Source organism: Coturnix japonica, chromosome 13 (genome assembly GCF_001577835.2).
Source record: "Coturnix japonica isolate 7356 chromosome 13, Coturnix japonica 2.1, whole genome shotgun sequence".
NCBI lineage: Eukaryota > Metazoa > Chordata > Aves > Galliformes > Phasianidae > Coturnix > Coturnix japonica.
In genome coordinates this window covers 11,897,303-11,914,159 of record NC_029528.1, presented here as the reverse complement: position 1 = coordinate 11,914,159, position 16,857 = coordinate 11,897,303, and the positions used below count along the sequence as shown (strand labels likewise).

The 16,857-nt window shown below is 58.4% G+C and overlaps 3 protein-coding genes across 5 annotated transcripts; 2 read left to right on the top strand and 1 right to left on the bottom strand.

Annotated features, from left to right (window-relative positions):
- Nucleotides 1-240: 240 nt before the first annotated feature.
- On the top strand, nucleotides 241-2,205 carry B4GALT7 (beta-1,4-galactosyltransferase 7). The gene is made up of 6 exons (XM_015876381.2): nucleotides 241-375; nucleotides 461-802; nucleotides 883-1,108; nucleotides 1,298-1,381; nucleotides 1,526-1,630; nucleotides 1,745-2,205. The coding sequence occupies exons 1-6, from the start codon at nucleotides 329-331 to the stop codon at nucleotides 1,898-1,900; spliced, it is 960 nt and encodes a 319-aa protein (XP_015731867.1). The 5' UTR covers nucleotides 241-328; the 3' UTR covers nucleotides 1,901-2,205.
- A 1,853-nt stretch (nucleotides 2,206-4,058) lies between these two features.
- N4BP3 (NEDD4 binding protein 3) lies at nucleotides 4,059-8,769 on the top strand. Of its 2 annotated transcripts, none has more exons than XM_015876409.2 (5): nucleotides 4,059-4,168; nucleotides 5,576-6,010; nucleotides 6,225-6,779; nucleotides 7,080-7,337; nucleotides 7,498-8,769. In XM_015876409.2, the coding sequence occupies exons 2-5, from the start codon at nucleotides 5,606-5,608 to the stop codon at nucleotides 8,068-8,070; spliced, it is 1,791 nt and encodes a 596-aa protein (XP_015731895.1). In that variant the 5' UTR covers nucleotides 4,059-4,168; nucleotides 5,576-5,605; the 3' UTR covers nucleotides 8,071-8,769. The 2 variants fall into 2 exon arrangements, with proteins under 2 accessions (XP_015731895.1, XP_015731896.1); XM_015876410.2 differs by having other exon boundaries at nucleotides 4,079-4,193.
- Nucleotides 8,770-9,170: 401 nt separating this feature from the next.
- On the bottom strand, nucleotides 9,171-14,256 carry NHP2 (NHP2 ribonucleoprotein). 2 transcript variants are annotated; one of them, XM_032447524.1, is made up of 8 exons: nucleotides 13,162-14,256; nucleotides 12,865-13,007; nucleotides 12,618-12,704; nucleotides 12,126-12,194; nucleotides 11,006-11,236; nucleotides 10,582-10,651; nucleotides 10,387-10,492; nucleotides 9,376-10,187 (listed from the first exon to the last, which is right to left on the bottom strand). In XM_032447524.1, the coding sequence occupies exons 1-8, from the start codon at nucleotides 13,225-13,227 to the stop codon at nucleotides 10,096-10,098; spliced, it is 864 nt and encodes a 287-aa protein (XP_032303415.1). In that variant the 5' UTR covers nucleotides 13,228-14,256; the 3' UTR covers nucleotides 9,376-10,095. The 2 variants fall into 2 exon arrangements, with proteins under 2 accessions (XP_032303416.1, XP_032303415.1); XM_032447525.1 differs by lacking the exons at nucleotides 9,376-10,187; nucleotides 11,006-11,236; nucleotides 12,126-12,194; ... (1 more) ...; nucleotides 12,865-13,007; nucleotides 13,162-14,256 and adding exons at nucleotides 9,171-9,364; nucleotides 10,728-10,928.
- Nucleotides 14,257-16,857: the final 2,601 nt, after the last annotated feature.

Genomic DNA, 16,857 nt, shown 5'->3' with positions numbered 1-16,857 from the left:
GCTGCGTTACCGGGGGCGGCGGGCGTGAATGTCGGGGTTGTTGGGGCTGGGGCTGTGAGTGGGGCATTAAAGGACTGACACCACCCGCGGCTCCGCCTGTGTCTGGGGCTCTGCTGGGGAGGGGGCGGGGGGCTGAGCTGCGGGAGGGGGACGGAGAAAGGGGGGATCCGAACGGGTCCGAATAGGGGAGGGAGCGCGGGGAGGGTCCCTGCACGGATCCGCCCCCGCCGGGCGGAAGGAGCGGAGCGGAACGGCGGGGCCGGGCTTTGTTTCCGGGGGATCGTTCGGCCCCGGGCAGCGTGTCCCGGCGGCGGGGCCGGGGTCCGTCATGGGGCCGGGCCGGCGGAGAGCGGCGCTGAGACTGAGGGGCGGAGGGTGAGCGGGGGCGATGCGGGGGGACGGGACGTGATGGGCGGAGAGGGGCCGGGAAGGAGCCCCGCTGACCGCCCGCTGCCCGCAGCTCCCCGCAGCTCCTGGCTCTCCTGGCCGGCAAGTTCTCCATCTTCCAGCTCTTCTTCCTCGCGTTGCTGCTGGGTTTCGTGTCGCTGCTCTGGCTGCAGCTCAGCTGCTCGGGTGAAGCCGCCCCCCCCGGGCGGGGGGTCCCCCGGCCGCCCTGCCCGCCCGACCCCCCCGCCCCGCCGGCCGACGACCCTTCGTGGGGCCCGCACCGCCTGGCCCTGCTCGTGCCTTTCCGTGAGCGCTTCGAGGAGCTCCTGGCCTTCGTGCCCTACATGCATCGCTTCCTCAGCAAGAAGAGGATCCGCCACCACATCCTGGTGCTCAACCAGGTGGATCACTACAGGTACAGGAGCCGCTAAGTCAGGCTGTGCACCATATGGGCTGCATGCAGAGGGAGGTGACGTGTACCCCGTTCCATTGCAGGTTTAACAGAGCATCGCTGATCAACGTGGGCTTCCTGGAGAGCGGCAACGACACGGACTACATTGCCATGCACGACGTCGACCTGCTGCCCCTCAACGAGCAGCTGGACTATGGCTTCCCCGAGGCCGGGCCCTTCCACGTGGCATCCCCAGAGCTGCACCCGCTGTACCACTATAAAACCTACGTGGGAGGGATCCTGCTGCTCACCAAGCAGCATTATGAGATGGTGAGCTGAGCCCCCACTGCTCTGTGCAATGAAATCTTGGCGTGGTTGCGCCCCACGCTTTGGAGGAGAGAAGAGGAATCTGTGGTTTGAGCTGATGGCACCGTGAGGGCTGCAGCCGTGCTCGGGGCTGGGGGTGGTGGTGGTATTTGGCTGCTGCAGGAGAGCAGTGTGGTGTTGCTCTCGTTGCAGTGCAATGGAATGTCCAACCGCTTCTGGGGCTGGGGACGGGAGGACGATGAGTTTTATCGGCGCATCAAAGGAGCTGGGCTCCAGGTGGGTGCTCGGGGGCCTCCTTGGCTGAATATCCCCTTCTCATTTCCCTGCCTGTCTCCTGCTGCAGCCACCAGGGCTGACATGAGGGGCAGGCAGCCCTCCCGCATGTGGAGGAGCTGTATGGAAGTGTTTTTCTCCACCCAGGTTCACCGTCCTTCTGGAATCACAACTGGATACGAGACGTTCCAGCACCTGCATGACCCAGCCTGGAGGAAGAGAGACCAGAAGCGCATTGCTGCACAGAAACAGGTGAGCTGTGAGAGATGGGGGCTGTGATTGCCACGTGCTCCGAGCCCTTCCCTGCCCGCTGTGCTCTCTGTTTCAGCACCAGATGCTTTGCCCTGAATGCTCTTTTCTCCTCAGGAGCAGTTTAAGGTGGATCGGGAAGGAGGTCTGAACAACGTGAAATACCGGATCGAGTCCCGGACTGCTCTGAGTGTGGCAGGAGCCCCCTGCACTGTCCTGAACATCGTGTTGGACTGCGACATGAATGAGACACCGTGGTGCACGTTTGGCTGAGCTGTGTCCCATGTGCCAGCATGCGCTGTGCTCATACCAAGGTGCCAGGGCTGTGCCGAGCTGCTTGGAGCAAGGCAGAGTTTTGCAGCAGGCCGGCACGGCGCTGCTGGCAGGACCCAGAGGAGCAGAAAGGGCTGAGTGCTTGAATTTGCTGGGATCAGCAGAAGAGGCCAAGAGCAGGACTCCATGGCGCTGCTGTGAGTGATGCTGCTGTCTCCCAGGGCAGGTGCAGGAGGCGTTTTTCCTGTGCTGGGTATGGCCGAGCTGCCACCCAGTTCAGAGGACAATAAAGAACTATCAAGGCATCTGCTCGCAGTGGCTGGGGGACCTGCTTCCTACGTGGAACAGAGGCAGTAGCAGCCCGTGGGAGGCAGCAGATGCACTGCCACTGTTTGCCAGGAGAGTATCCTGGGGCAGGACGTAGGGATTTAGGGGGGGAACATCCTTTCCTGGCTGCTGGGAAGGCACCCGGGGCACTGCAGTGTGGATCCAGCAGTGGGGATGCCAGGAAGGTCCCTCTGCCCCATGCCAGCTCTGGGCTCCTCTTGCAGCCTGTCCTGGCCTCTGGTAGAGCTGCCAGGTGAATTGGTGCCAAGCTCATGCTGGCACACAGGTGGTGCCACGTGCGGGGCTGCTCTGGGGCACTGGCACACATTTCAAGTGCTGCTGTCTCCCGGAGCAGGACAGACACCCCCGGCCAAGCACTGCATTGGGTTGGCACTCATTCTGCTGTGCTTCCCAGGCCCTTCTGTCCTTGTCCTTCTGCATCCTGGAGCACTTCCCCTTGCCGGGTGGCTGCAGATGGAAGCTGTTGCCATCCCAGGAAGCCAAGTGGTTCTTGTCTCACAGGGACGTGGCAGCTCTGGGTAGAAGCTGTGGGTTGAGGGAAGTGACAGTGCTGGGTCTGAACACAGGGACTGTGAACCACAGGATCCTGGTGGCTCCTGCCATCATCTGCTGCTGCAGAGGAGCTGGTGCTGCACACAGCAGTGTGCTGCCTCCATGAAAGGGTCAAGGCTGCGATGAGGACCAGCCCTTGTTCCTTGCATCATCCCACGCGGGCAGTGTGAGCTCCTCCCCAGCTCCAGGCCTGTCCTTCCCCCAGGGCAGGAGGGGACGTGTCATCCCGGAGCCTCGAGGCCATCTCCACCCAGGCAATTCAGTCTTGACGCCCGGTGTTTTCATCCTGCGTGTAGCCCACAGGTTGTTTGCAGCATCCCCAAACCCCACCGTGTCCTCTGCTGAAGGAAGGGGAAGCCACCAGCCCATCATCACCTGTGGAAGGCCCCAGTCCCTCTCCATTGCTCACATTGGGATCGGTCAGGGTACATCAGCCGTGTGCCAGAGCACAGATCCAAGTATCTCTCCACGCTGTTCAAAATAGATGGCACAGTTTCCCGGAGCTGTGCACAAAGCAGAGCATATGTGCAGCTCGTTCTTAGCGCTGCAGGCTCCACTCCCGCTGCCTGCCAGTTTATTCTGCAGCCCCCTCATCCGCCGGGTGCTTTTGTGGCTGAGGCTCCTCGCTGGGGACCCGGCTTCCTTTTATAGCCCTCATTGCGTTCCGGAGGGCGCTGGAGGCCGCTCTCCCCACGCACCGGGCTCTCGGCAAAGGCCCAGCGGGAGAGGCCGATGCTGCTGGCACCGCACGCTGCGGATGGATGAGATGATGACAGCCCGCATCCTGGGAGCCGCTTTGGCTGCGCTCCCGGGGGGGGTCAGGGCTGCAGCCCCGCAGCTCGGAGGGCACGTGGGTGATACCCGGCACCGCTCAGAGCGTGTGGGGATGGGGATGGGGATGGGGACGGTGTGTGTGTGGGCGCTGGCATCACACACCGAGGGGGGAACCGGCAGAGAACGGGGCGGATGTGGGCGGCCCCGAACCTGGGCTGGGGACGCCGCGAGCACCGTCCGTCGGCGGGAGGAAGAGCAGCGATGTGCCGGGATGCGGCAGCGCTGCGGGTCACCGAACCGAAGGGCCGAGGGCAGCTCCGAGCCCGGCGGTGCCGCACGGACACACGGACGGCGGCCGGGCGCGTTCCGGGCACGCGGGGCCGGACCTGGTCGCTCCGCTCTGGGGCAGCCCGCGGGGAACCGCGTCCTTCCGCCCGGTTCCGCCGCCCCGCCCCGCCCGGCGCCTCCCGCCTCCGCGCCGCGATTTGCCGCTGCCGGCTCCGCCCGCTCCCCGCGCGGCCGCGGCCGAGGGGCGCGTTCAAACGCGGCGAGGGAAGGAGCGGAGCCGCGCGTGGACCCAGCGCCGCCGGCATGGTGAGTGCGGCCCGGCCCGGCCACGGTGCGCGCCCCGGTTCCCCCCCACCCGACCCCACAACCCCCGGCCGTGCCCGGTGCCGCCCCCCCGCCGTCCCGCGCGGCCGCAGCGCTTTGTCCTCTGCTTGCGGCGCCTCGGCCGAGCGCGGCCCCGGATTGCAAAGGGATCCGCCGGGCATCGCCCCGAACAGCGCCCCGTGTATCGCCCCGAACATCGCCCCGTGTATCGCCCCGTGTATCGCCCCATGTATCGCCCCGTCCATCGCCCCGTGTATCGCCCCGTCCATCGCTCCGTGCATCGCTCCGCTCCCCTCTCCCGTCCCGATGTCGCTCCCCCCGCCTTCGAGCTCCCGGTCCGTATACAGGGGTCTCGCCGGTGCCGCGCTCCGGGATGGGGCCCGCACCCCCCCCCCTTCCCCCCTCGGTGCCGGCGGTGCCCGGAGCAGGTGCTGAGCCCAGGGAGGGAGGTGACAGCGCAGGCCGGGAGCTGTCAGACAGGTTTGTGCGTGGCAGCAATTAAAAGCGGGGTGTTTGTTTACCCGGCGTGTGTGCTGAGAACCAGGACGGCTTCCTGGGTGAGGCCCGACGGACGGGGTCGGTGGGAGCCTCGGCCCCCCCAGCCCTCATCGCAGCTCTGGGGTTCCCCCTCAGGCTGTAATTTGAAGGTCGGGGGCTGAAGGTCCCCATCGGGCCCACCCCGCTGCCCGCCTCCTCCCCGAGGGTCCGGCCACCTGTGCAGGAAGCCGGCATTGTCCCTCCGCATCCTTCCCCTTCCCGTCCCGTGTCCGGCCGTGCCGGGCTGTGGCTGATGCTCACGTCCCAGGGAGAGATGGAGCCAAAAGGCTGCGGCCTCCCCGGGGTGTTTTGTAGCAGCATCCTCCCCCCAGTTGCAGCCCTTGAGAAGGGATGGACCAAGGGTCTGGGGCTGCTGCAGGGCCATTGCTGGCCCATGGAGCCAAGGGGATGGAGAGGGGGAGGTCCGGCCCCACGCAGGGGTTCCCAGGCAGGGGTGGCTGTGTGCCGCCATGCCGAGGCTGGCGCCAGGCCCAGGCAGGTGCTGCCGGCTGCTCGACTCGCCCTCCCGAACAGGCTGGGCGGCAGGTGCCTGTTCTGGTGGCAGCCCCGGCCGCGGGCGGGAGGTGGGGCTGGGTGTGGGAGGGAGGCGCTGAACCACGGGGGGTGGCAGCGGGGAGCCCCCACCCCTGCCTGCCCCATCAACCACAAGCACTTCTTGCTTGGCTGCCAACGTGGCCCTGTGGGGTCCCCATTGACTGCCTTTGTGGTTGGCTAGCATAGGGTACACGGGGCTGAGTGGGCATCTCCACGCTCCTGCTGCAAGCAGGGTATCCCCAATAGGCCCGTGGTCCCGTTTACACCACCGTGCTGACTTTGTCTCTCCTCCGGCAGTGCTGGTACCGGGCTTTTCTCTAATTCTCCATGGCAGCAGCACAAGGCCCTGTGAGCTGCGAGCCTGACACCCGCGTCCTCGGCACCTACCTCTCCTCTGTGCCCGTTGGCAGCATGGGCAGCGTGGGCAGCCTGGTGGAGAAGCAGGACCTGTCCCCCCTGGAGCTGCGGGCCCCGCTGGGGGGCACACGGGGGCTTCGTCAGCCTGATGGATTGCTGCGGAAGGGGCCGGGCCAGCGGGAGCTGTTTGGATACCTGCATGGAGCCAAGAAGGAGACGCGGTCGGAACGGAAGCACCAGGCAACAGGAGCGTGTTACAAACGGGACTATGAGAGCGACCGCGAGAACCGATCCCCCGAGCGCTGCTCCAGGGAGCATCACCGCGGGGCTGACTTCTCCAAGAGCTCATTGCCTGAGAGGGGCCGCTTCGACAAGGTGAGGGATGGGAAACGACCCTATAGGGTGTCTGTCCTGCTCTGGGGAGGATGGGGCTGCGGGATGAGCTGAATGTGCCAAGAGTGGGAAGGGGGATGTGGGAATTGGGATGTCTGGGTGAAGGGACGAGGCTGTGAGCAGGGATTTTCTCACAGTGGAGCTGAGCACAGTGTGTGCTGGTGGGGCCCAGCCTGACCTTGCTTGTGTTTTCCAGTGTCGCATCAGGCCCTCGGCCTTCAAGGCAGTGACTGGGAAGGGGCTGGTCTCCATGCAAGGCCTCTCCTCATCCAAGGGGCAGAAGCTGTCCAAGAGCAACGGGAGCCTGCACACGCTGCTGTCGCAGAGCACCACGGCAGCCCCGCAGCACGGCCCCCTCCGCACCCACCTGCTCCACGCCATCAGCCTGGATGAAGCCTCCGACTCCAGCCACAACTCCATCCAGAGCTTCCCCTCCTACGGCTCCCGCCTCAAGCCTGCCCAGAGCCAGTTCAGTGCTTCCATGGGCCACATCAACCACATTGGGGGTTCCCTGGACAGGGTGTCCCGGAGCCCCAGGGATCCCCTGGCTCCTGAAAAGGCGCCTCTGTCCTGCAAGAGCATGGCCACACTGAGCCGGCTGCAGAGCCCTGGGGAGCCCCCACCGCCCTACGAGTTCACCTATTCCCTGGAGGATGCGGTGAAGCAGCTGGAGGATCGGCTGAAGGAGACTGGGGGAGAACTGCGGCAGCTCAAGAGGAGCCTCAGTGAGACCGAGGACCCCTTCGCACAGGTGAGAAGTGGGGCTGATGGCTTTGGGGAGGTGGTGACTGGGTAGAAGGAGCGGTGAAGGACCTGCTGTCCTGCCATGATGGCTGGTGGGTGTCCAAACATGGGGGAACCCAGTGTCATGGCTTGTGGGGTGGGAGCAGCTCTGCAGAAACAGGCTGGGAACTTGCTACTGAAGCTTTGTTCACTGGATCTAGCTGGGGCTGTCCTGGCAGTAGGGACCTGGGACCTCCTGGGATCCTTCCAGGCACTGTTCCACATGGGCAGGATGTGGATCCTCACCAGTTTATCTTTGTGCTGGCAGGCATTTGAGGACAAGCAGCGGCTGTGGCTGGATGAGCTGGAGGACCTGAAGCAGATGTACATGGCCAGGCTGCAGCAGGTCACACAGCAGGCGCAGCGCGGGCAGCGGGCGCTGCAGCTGCAGCTCTACAAGGCGCAGCAAGAGAAGAAGCGGCTGCAGGAGGAGCTGAGCATGCAGCAGTGCCAGTGTGAGGAGACCAAGCTCCGGCAGTCCCAGGGTGAGCGTGTCAGCCCCAAATTGGAGGAGACCAAGTGGGAGGTGAGTCCCCTTCTGTCCCTCTCTGTTGCTACCCTTCAGTCTGTGCAGCCAGGATGGGGCAGTGGTTTTCTGCTCTACCACTTGTGGGTGGACACAAGATGGGGGTGTGCTGCTACCTCTGAGGTCCTTCTCCTTCCTCACCGTCCCCTGTGCCCTGCAGGTGTGTCAGAAGGCAGCAGAAATCTCCCTGCTGAAGCAGCAGCTCCGGGACACCCAGGAGGAGATGGCTCAGAAGCTGGGTGAGATCTTCAGCCTGAAGACGCAGCTGAGGGAAGCCAAAGCAGAGGTCCAGGCCAGGGACTCGCAGCTGGCACAACTGGCTGATTCCCTGCAGAGCCCCCCGGAGCCTGGCACCGCGCTGCCGCTGGGCGACGACCCCATGCCGGCGTGCCAGGACTTCCCCGGCTGTGAAACGGATGATTCCAAGTGCCGGGGCCTCCACAGCGACTCAGCGGAGCCTCTGGAGCGGCAGGTGGAGTGGCTGTGGGCAGAGCTGCTCCGGGAGCGGCGCCAGGGCCAGCTGCAGGCTGTGAACTTTGAGCTGGAGAGGAAAACCTGGCAGGAGGAGAAGGAGAAGGTGCTGCGGTACCAGCGGGAGCTCCAGGCCAGCTACATGGAGATGTACCACCGCAGCCAGGTGTTGGAGCGGGAGCTGCGGCAGCTGCGCTCAGAGCCCAGGGATGTCGGGGCTGATTCACCGTGGATTGAACGAGTGGAGTCCTCCAAGATCTGAGGGCAGGATCCTGTGGGACTGTGAAGGGGGGGGGTCTCTTGCTGATGATCCCGGGGGCTGCACAAGGACTCGCTGCTCGTTGCTGCCCCGGGGAGAAGGACATCACGACAAAGGAACTTTTCCTTCTTGCAGTGCTTGGGGCCCAGCAGGGCTGGTCTCTGGAGGGAGGATCATCTGTACCGGGGGGTCTTGCATGTGCCCCATGCTCTGACTCCAGGATCATTTGCCCTGCACTCCCTTCTACCATGGGGGCATAAGACCGAATGCCCTGTGAGCCATTCCCCATCCCTCCTGCTCCGTTCCCCTTTTCCCTTCAACTTGTAACTTAATATCATGCTAAGGAGAGGCTCCAGCCCCGTCCCCATCCCCACGGCCCTTTTATGAGTTCCAATGGGGTCCTGGGAGCTCACAGTGCCCTGGGTCTGGCTGAGGTGCTGCTGCTGCTGGGGAGGCCCTGGAGGAAGAGCTGTGTGCAGGGAGATGGGGGGCTGCCCCAGCACTGCAGCTTCAGTGCCACGGTGCTGGTGGGGTACGGAGCCCTTGGGCTGAGAGGAGGCAGCGCCGCAGGAGGTGGGAGCAGGGATGGGATGTCCCCTTATCTCCTCCAAGGGCACGGCGAGGGCTGGGGGAAGTGTTAGCAGCCCCGGGCCGTGCTTGTAACGTCCTTGGCCTTTCCTGCAATAAACCTCCATTTCGTTCCTCTGCCTTCTGTTCCCTTTGAAGGCCGCGGTTCTGCAGCCCGCACTTCGGGCCCTGCTCCCGGTGGTCGCCCCCGCTCCGCAGCTCCCTCCCGGCTCAGCCGGCACGACAAGGAGGGAGGCGGCGCGGAGCGGAGCGGGCGGCACAACCGGTTCGGGCATCGCACGGCGTTGACTCACGGCGGGGCCAGGCTGAGCCCCGCGGGGCGGCTCCAGGGCCCCGCCGTCGGGACGGGCCTCACCCCCCCCCCCCGGCAGCCGCCCGAGCCCAACAGCCGCCCCCCACCCCCGACATCCGCCGCTCAGCAGCCGGACCCGCCCCCCGCCTCGCTCCTCTCACACCGGGCGCCCCCTTGTGTGACGGCGGACCCCAACCCGACCCCAAAGCACCGGCCGCAGTGCTACAAACATCCCAACATCTTTATTCACCTCCACCACCGCCCCCCACCCCAACCCGGTGCTCCCGGAGGTCACAAGGGCAGCGGCAGCGCCTGCACCTCCCCCAGACACTCATCGTAGGCCTCCTGGTACTCCTCGTGGGGCTTCAGCAGGATGACGCACGTGGGACGCTTTGAGCCGGCTGCGGCCCCGAGGTCCTGCAGGAGCAAAAGGCTGCAGGTAGTGGGGCATGAACAGAGCAACCTGCACCCCACTGGGACATGGGAAGGTGGCCCTGCAAGCACTCAGAACAGTCAGGTTGGAAGGGACCTTAAAACTGACCCAGTCCCAAGCCCTGCTGTGAGCTGGTGAGCAGCCACCAATTCCACGTGGCCCCCAGCACCTCCAGGGATGGAGCACCCACAGCTCAGGGCAGCAATGCCAGCACCTCACCACCCTCTGAGTGATGTATTTCTTCCTAACACCTCACCCAAATGTTCCCTCAGCAGAAAGCCATCACCCCTTGTGTTGTTACTATTAAACCATGTAAAACGTTGGCCACCCTCCTGCTTATAAGCTCCTTTCCAGTACAATAACAAGGTCACCCCAGAGCCGCCTTCATTCTGAATAAGCCTGGTTCCCTCAACCTTTTTCTTTTCTATAGGAGAGGTGCTCCAGCCCTCTGAGCATCTTGGTGGTCCTGCTCTGGACATGCTCCAAAAGCTCAGCATCCTTCCTGTGCTGAGAGCCCCAGGCCTGGATGCAGATCTTCATAAGGGCAGAGCAGAGGGGATAATCACCTCCCTTGCCTTGATACCACTCTCCTGCTGATGCAGCCCAAGCAGCCATTCCTTAGTTTAGCCCAGCAGGGCTGACACATGCCATTAATGCCTGGCATCGGCCTCTTGCATCCCACTCCTCACCCGGAATGAGAAGGCAGTGACCATCTCTAACCCTTGGTCTGAGTAGGGAGGGACATCTCCCCAAACCACACCTTGGCCAGTGCTTCCTTTCTGTTTGCAGCCAGGTCCCAGTTCAGAACTAAAGGAGAAAAAAGAGATCTGTCCTGGCTCTGCCCCATAGAGCCCCACTGCAGTAAACAGCTCCTGTCATGAGGCAGCTCTACACCTGGGCTGTATCTGTTTGCTGCCTTATGCTCTGGCATTTCCTAAGCACCGTGTGCTTTGCTATGTGCCCCATGTATGCACAGAGCAGCCGACCAGCACGGGCTGCTCCTTACCGACTTGGAGGGGACGTAGGCGTAGGGCAGGTTCCTGTCTTCGCACATGATGGGGATATGGCAGTACACGTCGATGGGCAGCGTGTCTCCGGCCAGCACCGTGATCCTGCATTAGAAGCCGGTGTCAGCAGCAGCCCCACGCCGTGTCACACTGCAGGGTGCAGGCTGAGTGCTGGGTGCCGATGCATCACTTACCCCTTCTCGCCTTTGTTGATGAATTTCTGCACCTCCTTCACTCCCCTCCGGATCTGTTTGTGTTTGGCCGCTGTAACAGACACACCGTATCAATGGCTGCTCGGTCCCGCCGTGCCCCCCGCCCCGCTGCCATCACCCCCCCGCACCTTTCCTGATACACTTGTAGAGTTTACGCGTCAGTTTGCGGGATGCCAGCGGCTGCGCGATGGGGTTCAGGTGCTCGAGCTGCTCTCGGTACGACAGCTCGGGAGCGGCCTCCACCGCCTCCTCCTGCTGCTTCTCCCTCGCCATGCTCTCACCCTGCCACCCACCGCTTCCGATTCCGGGGCAAAAGCCCAGCAGCGCCATTCACAACCAATGATGAGCATCGCTCGGCCCCTCGCTCCGCCCTCGCTCCGCCCCGCAGCCCATGTCAGCCCGGTACCTGCGTCCCGCTGCCGGGCGGTGCTCGGAGCGCAGCAGCGCTTCCCCCAACATCTGCATCTGCTCCAGCACCTCGCGCCGCATCTCCAGCGCCATGCGGTGCACGTGGTGGTTGGCAGCGTTGTACATGATGGCGTTCTGAAACATCAGCATCAGGCTGCACTGGAACTGCGCTAACGAGCGGATGTGACCCTTGGCCAAACCCCTCTTGATGCTGGTCAGGTCCATGGGCCTGCGGGGTGGACATGGAGAGACAGCTGAAGGCACTGTGTGCATCGCAGCCCTAAAAGCACGGATCTCTGCAGTCAGCTTTAGCACCCGGGGCTAAATGGGGCAGTGAGCAGTGTTCTTTCATTAGTTAGACTGAGAGCAGGCAGCCCTGCAGCCCATCAGCTGTCACCTCTAACTAATGTGATGATGAATTGAAGGCACGATCCCATTAGTCCTCATGAAGTCAGCCCAGGTCTCGGTGGAGAAAGAGAAGTTTCTAAAATAAGGATCTATTAAAACCCCTTAGAATCAAATGGTGCCACCAGCCAAAATAGCACTGCTGATATGGGGAATGTGATGGGGAATAAATATGACTTCCCTTATTTTGACACAATGAGAAAATGAATGGAGAACTGTGACCAGAATAGAACGTGATTCAGCTCTGAAAAATGCCCTTAATCTATCTGGGAAATATTCTTATAACCTACTTCTCCACTGAGAATACATGTAGGGAGAAAGCAGAGCTGATACTGATAGAGACACAGGTTTACAATGTGGGAACTGCAGAGGCTGAATTTCCAGCTCAAGGCAGGGGGCACAGCTGCAGACCAGGACTGCGGTACATCAGTCCATGCACGGCCAGCAAAGGGCAGACACAGTGCATGTCAGCACCACGGTCACTGCAGACTTCCAGGTCCTGGTCACCTGAAAGGGAGTTTTGATAAATCAGTCAAATCTGAGATGCTGATGGCAGCCAGATTCTGTGGGACAGAAGGAAGGAAATAGTCCCATTAGTGTTTTGGAAGCAGAGATGACCCGAACCAGCTGTTCCTGTTCTGAGTGCTGGGTGCCAGAAAAGGCAGAGAAAACAGAGAGAAATCAGCTAGTGAATAGTTCTTCCATAAACTCACCTCTTCACCACCTCACTGTATCCAGGGGCTTGTTTCTCTGACACTGCCTTCAGGAACGGGCCGCTGCATCTACAGGGACAAGCACAAAGAATGACCTCTGTCTGCCTCTGAGCAGGGGCTAAAGACAACATGGCAGCAGGACCAATGCCTGCCTCTTCCTGCTGGCCACGAGGGCCACAGCCCATCAGCAGCTTCTGGTGTTCAGCAGCTGGCACAGCCAGGCATGGGAGGAGGCTGAGCCCCTTGCTGAAGCTATCTTTGCCAGTTGTGTAGGAAGCCACACTTGGACTTTGGCATGTTACGCAGAGGAAATAAATATGCAGTGTTCTCTCAGTCTTTGCAGCACACAGCTGTTCTTGTTGCAAGGACAGCCAGAAGCAAAAGCTATGGAGAGACACACCATCCTGTGGTGGCTGTTGTGGAGGGGAGGACAAGGTGATATGGGAACTGGCACATAATATAATGCCAATTCGATCCTTTGCCCCTACACACCTGTGACTGGCTATCATCTTCCAGATGGACAGGACAGTTCTTTTGAAGTGAGAATGCTGCATGGGGTTATCCCAGCTCAACTGCATCCTGTGGAGGGAATATAATGCCAGATTGTTACATCTGAGACCAAGTACAAATTGGTGCTTCAACCATCACCCACCACATCCACATGGATAAAGCCCAGAGATCATGTGAATCAAAGGAAAGAATTGTTCTGGTGCACCTACAAGAGCGCAGACAGACTTACAGCTGTGTGTTGGCAGGGCTTGTGGAGCCCAACATGGGGTCTGTGGAAGTGCTGTCTCTGTCATCCTGATCCTGGTCTTGGTTAATCTCCTGTGAATCTGGCTCACACAGAGCTTCTTCTCCTGGTGACTCTTGAGTCTTGTCCTGAAGAGCAGAGGAAAATGGAGATCTGGTTAAAATGGCAGCTCACCACTCGAATCCCTTAAGTAGAAACCAGCCTGCTGCATGTGCTCTTACTGCATCCAATCTCAGTTGGGTGCTACTTCTCTCTGTATTATTCTAGAAGATGATGTTTGACCTTATTCAGACCTTCACTGTGCTGGCCAGGACTCCAGTAACAGCTGGGTTTGATCTCTTGGATCATAATCACCTCCAGCTAACACAAATATTGTGGAGATGACTGGTGCCCAGAGGTGTGTCTGTCTTCTTTTCTGTGAAGAGTCATGGATATATAGAGGGCAATCAGGAGCTGAGGTAAGACTGCCTCAGGCTTGTTAAACCTCAAGACACAGAAATCAGGATCCCCAAGAGTGCAACAGGGTTGTTTCCTCAAAAACTCCCACATGAAAATGACAGAGAATGGACTCAGCCAGGAAGGAGATTTATGCTGTTGGCACAGTGATTTGCCAATAAAATAGGAAAGGAGATGCAGGGAAAGAGGATTTCTGTGGAGTCCTGCACCCTTAGTGCAGAATCACAGAAACACCGAGGTTGGAAAAAACCTCCAACCTCGTCTAGACCAACCATCCACTTATCACCAATACTGCCCCATTAAACCAAGTCCCTTAGTACAGAACCACAGAAAACCCTTGGAAATCATTTCTGCCTCCAGTGTCTAAGTTTGCAAGGCAACAAATCTGAGTAGTGAAATAAAAAACTGGGCATTGTTCTTCCTCTACTGTGGTATTCTAGCTTGTCCCAGCAACAACTTGCAGACTGGTGAGAGCTGAGAGTCCCCCAGACACGGGATTAATGCAAACCCAGGCTAGACAGCGACTGCTTCCAAGACATGACGGTCTCCTGGGGCAGATGGTTATTGGTATTGCTTGTACATCCACGTGGGCCCGAAACCAGCCAAGCCGTGTGCTGCATAACACAGTAATTAGAAGAAACCAAGTATTCCAGTCTTGCATCAAACCTCAGAGCAGACTGCCAGCTCCCATGAGTCACCTTTGTACTGCCAAGGAGCAATTCCTCCAACTCACATCTGAGGGTTTGATCTGTAATAAGCTTCCTGCTCACAAAGATGCACATCCATACACAAAAACCATCCTTCCCCTCATACATTTCCTTTGCATTCACCTCCCTGCTGTCTCCTCTTCTGTGTTCCTCTCTTCCCTGCTGGAACATGGGACTTCCCCATCTCTGTTAGAGATGATTTCCTTCACCAACTCATCTCTCTTAGGACCACCTCTCCCCTACCTCTCTCCCTGGGAAGTGTTCTTTTTTATCTTCTGTCAGGACATGTAGCTGACTTTCCCCCGTTCTTGAGACAATTGTCCTGGTGGTCTCTTCCTGGCATCTTACATCTTCCTCATCATCTTGCTTCCCAGAGCCAGAATAATCCCATAGAGTCTCTGCTGAATCTGTGCAGCTGACACGGAGAGGTTCCAGCAACTGGGTTATCTGTAACACAAAAGATTTATTGCTTCAAATTGTGAAGGCAAAGGGAAGAAAAAATAAGCAGCACCAATGCTATTTTTGCTTTCACTCACTCACGCCTTTCCATTTTTAGGAATCCTTGCAAAATCTTCTGATGAAGCCCTGTGTTGTTATTACAGTGTCAGCTCACTGACATCTCTGTGCTTTAGGGTGATCTGTGTTTTGGCAAAGCAGCTGCCTGGCTGCTGTGCCAGCTTTAAATGAGAGCAAGGACAAGGCTTGGAATAGGGAGCAAATTAACACTGGGTACCTGCATTTCCCCCAGAATATTTCTGTTGTCAGAATAGTGGAGAGACTGAAAACTCTACTATTTCAAGAAGGTCAGAACTATGCAGCCCACTTTGCTGTCATCGAAACAGCTGTACCTCCGAGAAGAACTGGAGAAGACTGTCATCTTCATATTGCTTCTGTGCCTTTTGGAAGTCTTCATTATCATCGTCCCAGAGAGGATCACTGAACTCCAGCCTGCTGTCTGTCTCTTGGCTGCTTTCCTCTGGCTTCCCTATAGCCACCTCTTTGGTATTCCTCCAGTTTCCCACTTCCAGATCCAAACTTGAATGCCAGCTGAGAAGAGACTGTAAGTCACTGTTCTCTGACTCCGACTCAGAACTGCACCACACCCAGGAATGGCCCATCTGCAAACAAACACAAAGAGAGAAACAGCAATTTCTTTGTACCCTGATCCAGAACTACAAAGCCCAGTTCATTTCCTGACTTACTCAGAGAGCCAAAACACAGCAAGAACTTTGTGAGGCGAGCAGCCTATTCCTGAGCCCACACTTCACAGCACATGGCAGGGCTGCAGCTTTGCAACACAAACTGACATTTCAGAGCAACTGAATTACGATTTTCCAGTGCTTTTGCTGTGCTCTCCCCCGGCTGGTGCTCAGGGGATGCTAAGCTGCTTTGGAGCATTTGGCTTTGTCTGATGCTACACGTTTGGGCACTGACGACAGGCAGCAGCAAGTTCAAAACCAAGTCATGCTGCTGACAGCTGTGATCCAGCCGTGACTCCAAGTGTCATCCACACACTGGAAGTTCCCTCACTGTACCATAAGAAATTTTACATCAGAAACAACTTCTTACAAACACTACAGAACCTTTGTGTTGAAAACAGCAGATGTGGTTTAACTGGATGGTGGCCACTGGTGTTCCTGAGCCAGAACTGGAACCACACACACTCATCCACTGATGGATCCGTTCTACACACATTTCATAAAGTAAAAGCATTCTTGTAAGATCGAAGAAACCACCCCTTTCATCTCCACTCATTAATCCAAGCCTAAGTCTCTCCCAGAGTCTGAGTCCACCACTATTTCTCTGCAGTCAGGAGAACTGGTTGTAGAATCACCCTAATAACAGTAAATGGCTGTTAGGAAAATCTGTATCTTGCTAGTGAACTCAGCTTCCTGGATGCTGCACCCATGGAGAATTCTAAGCATTCATTAGCCGTCCCTTTAGAGTTTTCAGTTAATTATGTACAACCTAATCTCTCCAGGGTCTTGAACAAGCACATTTCTCCCTGACTTCCTTTGGCGTTCTCAGGACTGCTGCCACAGCAGCAAATGCAGCCTACGGTGCATAAATGGGAGAAATAAAGAATCCACTGGGTTTGGGATGAGAATATTTGTTTTTTTCTTTTATGCACTTACAGTGAGAGCTGGGATCTCACTGGCCTCCCTCCTGAAACCTGTTTCAAAGTAAACTTCAGCAGGAGCAGATAAAATTTGATGAGGTAGGAGATAACATTACCTGTTCTCAGCTTCCAGCTAAAGGAGTTGGGCAAACTGATTTCATCTGATGACTACCGGTGCCCAAAGCACTGCACGATGGGCAGAGCTGGCTGCACATGCATAACCAGTCACCACAGCTCTGCCAAGGAACAGAAAAGCCTTAGGCGAGGGTAATCCAATTGCTTGTGATCATCTTTCTGTACTGCAGTTCAGAGGGATAACCATCTAAAACCAGGAAGCCTGGGTAACTTAGGCATAAGCACCGATTAAAAAGATCTTCAGCCTCATGTTCAGCTCAACTAAGTCTTGGAAGACTGAGGGTGCAAGAGAGCAGAGCAGCGGCATTAGTGCGAGACAAGCGGGATGAGCGAAATAATTACAGGCTGCTTACTTCTATACCAATTTGGTACAAAAATAAGGGATGAAGGAGAGGGAATTCAACTTTTAATTAAGGACTGCCTTGCGGACTTTACGTAAGTTGCCAACAGGGAATCGTTATCAAACGGGAAAGTTTTAGTGCACTTTGCAGAGATCAGACACCGCATGATATAAGAACAAGCTGTCAGATATAAAGGAGATGGACTTCGAAAGGAATCTAC

Bases quoted from the DNA above. Each gene is read 5' to 3' on its own strand.
- B4GALT7 (XM_015876381.2), top strand. From the start codon at position 329: ATGGGGCCGGGCCGGCGGAGAGCGGCGCTGAGACTGAGGGGCGGAGG. The intron at 1,109-1,297 runs GTGAGCTGAGCC...CTCTCGTTGCAG, and splicing joins CCAAGCAGCATTATGAGATG to TGCAATGGAATGTCCAACCG. The intron at 1,631-1,744 runs GTGAGCTGTGAG...TTTTCTCCTCAG, and splicing joins GCATTGCTGCACAGAAACAG to GAGCAGTTTAAGGTGGATCG.
- NHP2 (XM_032447524.1), bottom strand. From the start codon at position 13,227: ATGATCCAAGAGATCAAACCCAGCTGTTACTGGAGTCCTGGCCAGCAC. The intron at 13,008-13,161 runs GTCAAACATCAT...TCTGCTCTTCAG, and splicing joins ACAGTGAAGGTCTGAATAAG to GACAAGACTCAAGAGTCACC. The intron at 12,195-12,617 runs GTGTGTAGGGGC...TTGTCCCTGTAG, and splicing joins AAGATGATAGCCAGTCACAG to ATGCAGCGGCCCGTTCCTGA.
- N4BP3 (XM_015876409.2), top strand. From the start codon at position 5,606: ATGGCAGCAGCACAAGGCCCTGTGAGCTGCGAGCCTGACACCCGCGTC. The intron at 6,011-6,224 runs GTGAGGGATGGG...TGTGTTTTCCAG, and splicing joins AGAGGGGCCGCTTCGACAAG to TGTCGCATCAGGCCCTCGGC. The intron at 7,338-7,497 runs GTGAGTCCCCTT...TGTGCCCTGCAG, and splicing joins TGGAGGAGACCAAGTGGGAG to GTGTGTCAGAAGGCAGCAGA.